At 37.3% G+C, this 3,930-nt stretch overlaps 1 protein-coding gene across 1 annotated transcript; it reads right to left on the bottom strand.

Moving 5' to 3' along the window:
* Positions 1-840: 840 nt before the first annotated feature.
* On the bottom strand, positions 841-3,757 carry SHLD2 (shieldin complex subunit 2). Its single transcript, XM_053469115.1, has one exon. The coding sequence runs from the start codon at positions 3,741-3,743 to the stop codon at positions 1,482-1,484; it is 2,262 nt and encodes a 753-aa protein (XP_053325090.1). The 5' UTR covers positions 3,744-3,757; the 3' UTR covers positions 841-1,481.
* Positions 3,758-3,930: the final 173 nt, after the last annotated feature.

Here is a 3,930-nt window from a genome sequence, read left to right as displayed (position 1 = left end):
GTTAGGGTTTCAGTACTTCTCTAATTATGAGAAAGGCTCAGAAAGTAAACAATCTTTGTTCAAGTGTGGTATCAACATACTCAGGAGATGTTGCTGAACACATACTGGGGTGTTGTTTGGCTATGACATATACCATACCACACATATTCACAGCTAATATACAATATGTGTTATTAAAAAACCCCACAAATAAATTACCATCTCAAATGCTCAAATGATTTACTATGTGGCACAAAGGTTCATTATGTTTAAGAAACTTAATCATGAGTTCTGAAGGACTATATTGATGAAAACGTCAAATGAATTACCTAAACCTCCATTTGCCAATGTGGGCATCACCAAGATAGTGGTCTGTATTCCTGTATAAACTACAGAGAAATGAATGCCTTCAAAATACCGTTATTTTACCATACCTCAGAATAGCAGAGGTGTATTAAGGTGGTGCTTAAGAATAGATCAGCTCTAGACTAGTTATTTCTAATATCCGAACATAATGTTAAATGTAGGGAGCTTGTTTAAACATGCCACCTCGGTATTGGTTATAAAGGTAGGATACTTTGACACTTAGAACGCCCACAACATGAGAGGCATGGTTAACAAAAAAGGAATAAATAATATCTATGTATCTTGTGTGGCTGGCACTCTTGGATCCGATTACTAAAATTCTTTTTTTATAGGTATTGTATTGCAGGTATGGATCAATAATGCAGCAGATCAATGGCACTTGCCTGCTGGCCCAACCCCTGTCTTGCAATGTTTGATAGCTTACATAAAGACTTTCAACTTCTCCACATTGTGGAAAATATAGTGTTGCTGACCTGGCCAGCGACTAAACTTCTATTCTAGTTGAATACTAGCAATGCTCATGCGCAGCAAGTAGTTTCGGATCCCTGTTTATATGTGAAGATTGGATTTTGTAACAAAATAAATGCTACCACACACCAAATAAATCATTCAACAGCCATATATGCATTTATAAAAAATATATTTACTTTTTCTTTTTAAATTACAAGAATTGGTACCTCAGCTTGTTTGAACAATTAGCCAGATGGTTGATGAGTCATAGAACCAGTTGTGGATGCACCAGAGGCAGAAAGGGGTCTCATTTGTTGTAATATGTATTTTATATCCACATTTTGTGCTTATAGCTATTACTTAACGTAGCGCCATTATATTTCACAACACTGTACAATGGGTAAACAAGACATAGTTATAGTAAGTAGCACATAAACCATATTCCTGCATATTTTAGCATCACAATACAATTAAGCTTTCCTGGCACAAAAAATATGGCCACATTTTACTAGATGAAATAATTCTTCCTGGGAAAGGTTTAAACATACAACAGTAAGCTTCATTTAGTTACCAAGTAAAGTTCTTGAGGAACAGCCCCTAGTTACATAAACTAGTAACGTATTCTGTAAGGCGATAGAAATGCTAGTTTGAAATATGGATTTATTTTGGATGTGGCATCTATTGATTTAAAGATTGAGATGGAACTCCAATAGATTAAACTCCTGTTGTAATGGGATGCTGTTTTCATCAAGGACAAAGTTGCTTCTTATTTTAAAAATAAAAGATTCACCAGTTTCTGCTAATAGAGAGTAGCACAGATCTGATACAACCATTCCATATGTCACATTGTTACTGCATAAAACAACTTTATCTAGTAAATTAGGAGAAATATTAAGAAAAATTATCTGAAGAATGTCTGGGGGCACATTAATACTGACTCCAATTTCCCCATGTGTAATGGTTATTTGTGCTGGCCTATAAAACAGTTTAACTTGGTTGAATGGGAGACAGAATAAGCACTGCAGGTAAATGTCGTTTGCATCAGCTTTTAGTTCTCTTTGGCATTTTGCACATCCCGTGTATGTGATATCTGGCAAAGATACGAGTATATCTGTAAGACATGTTTTGTGATCCATCGTGATATGCTGATGTAATGAAGTAAGAAATTTTAACTCTTTAATTCTTGCATTCACAAGAACCTCACCTGAGTATCTTTCCTCTAAAACAACATCAAGATCCATTTGCTTTACTTTCAGTATCTCATTTTGGAAATACAACTTTTTAAAATCAGTAGACCTTCTGTCATCATCAAACAAACATTCACATGATGACCATGGTGTAGTGTGCAACTCTATGTCTCCAGAAACTGAGTTCTTGTGAGTCAACAGATATCTAAATTCCCAAACGTGGTGTTTTTTTAGTCTGATTTGATCACACCAAGATACGCTAGCTCCCCACAGAACCAAAGTGCCATTATGCCCCTTGGCTTCTTCTACAGTCAACACAATTTTATTTTGCTTTTGTCCTTTGTAGTTGTACATGCACTCTATTAACACTGAAATACTTTGAACCTTCAGAATTGAATGCACTAATGTGTCTGCTCGAAGATGTGCTAGTCTTACATATGGTATTTGGTCCAGTTTTTGTGGCTGCCGTGGAGGAATATCTCTTAGATACTGATGTTTGGAAGATACATGTTCCAATAGCTCTCGAAGAGCTGTACACTCTACATTTGGATGATCCTTGCACAGTACAGAAGAGCTCCCAAGATTCAACAAATGGCTCTTGGCAGTGGACTGAAGCAAGGTCCCTTCATTCCATTTGTCTTCACAAACTGTTAAGTATGTAAGCATCACTATATCCCCAGGAAACAATGCCACAGTCCAAAATGCAGCCGACCTCCACATAACTACTTTACATTCTATATCTGATTGATCCAAGACAACAATCGTCGCCAATGGAACTGATGAGCCAGCATCTGGTCCACTTCGTACAGTAACTTCCTTTAGATGACTAGGGTGCAACACAGTAGCTAAAATATTATATGTTTTTGTTTTATCTGTACAGTACTTAAGAAGAACCAAAGAACTACACCATTTAAGGACAATTTGCCCTATCTCTTCACACATATTTGTTTCTGTGTTTAACAGCGAGCTTGATGGCTTATGTTTCTTAACTCTCTGCTGCGGTAGTGATCTGGAGGAAGAAGTAAATTCTTTTAAAACTCTTGGCCGTTTAGATGCACAATTCGTACAATTGTGATTAATATGTTTGCATCCTTCAAGATGCCTGTTAGGTAATCCTTCTAAGCCTCTGCTTTTTTCCAGAGGGTCTGTGATTTGGTTGACTGCTTGGGTTTGGTTGATGTGAATTTTATCAGATTTTGAAATACCTTCTAGAGAACCATCAGCACATTCAGGTAACCTCAACTGAAACACACAGTTACTTATTTCTGTTTGAACAGGGGGTCCAGTTTGCCCATAAAACCCACCAGGACCATGCAGGGCAACCTGGCTAGATGTGAATACATTAAGAAATTCGGTGTTAGCTGTCAATGAGCTGCTTCTTTCAGATTTGTTCTCTGAAGGTTGCTGTGGCTTTGCAGGAAAAGATGGATCCAGGCAATCGTGAAGAATTCCACTTAAGTATCCCACACGTTCTTGAAAATTCGGATTTATCTGACAATCCACTGTGCTGGACACAAAATTGGAAACGCTGGTGAATTTCGGATATTTTCTCTCTAGTATACAGTCAATGTCGGATTGATTGTGCTTGGTATTTGAATTCTGATGATAGCTATTGTGCAAAGATAAAACTTTGTCTTTATAAACACAACGCGTCTCTTTCCAAATATGTTTAGCACTTACTGATTGATATTCTTCCATCCCATCAGACAAAAATACTTTGGGGGCTCCAACAAAAATATGAACAGTCGCTCGCTTGGGCATTCTTTGCAATATTTCTGAAATCAGTTATACATGACTATGTTATATATGCCTTATATCACTCAACGGTATTACCGTGCTTCTCACTAATACCGTGCTGACTACCGCATTGCCTCAACTTCCGGGTATAAGCTACAGACGAATTGCGTTCCAGGTCTCAATTTAAAACCCATGAAGAGATATGGTTACG

The sequence above is a fragment of the Spea bombifrons genome, chromosome 6, assembly GCF_027358695.1.
Source record: "Spea bombifrons isolate aSpeBom1 chromosome 6, aSpeBom1.2.pri, whole genome shotgun sequence".
NCBI classification, from domain to species: domain Eukaryota; kingdom Metazoa; phylum Chordata; class Amphibia; order Anura; family Pelobatidae; genus Spea; species Spea bombifrons.
The sequence above is the reverse complement of the archived record's forward strand: the minus strand, read 5'-3'. Positions and strand labels throughout refer to the sequence as shown.

Excerpts from the sequence above, each read along its gene's own strand:
- SHLD2 (XM_053469115.1), bottom strand. The coding sequence starts at position 3,743 with ATGCCCAAGCGAGCGACTGTTCATATTTTTGTTGGAGCCCCCAAAGTA.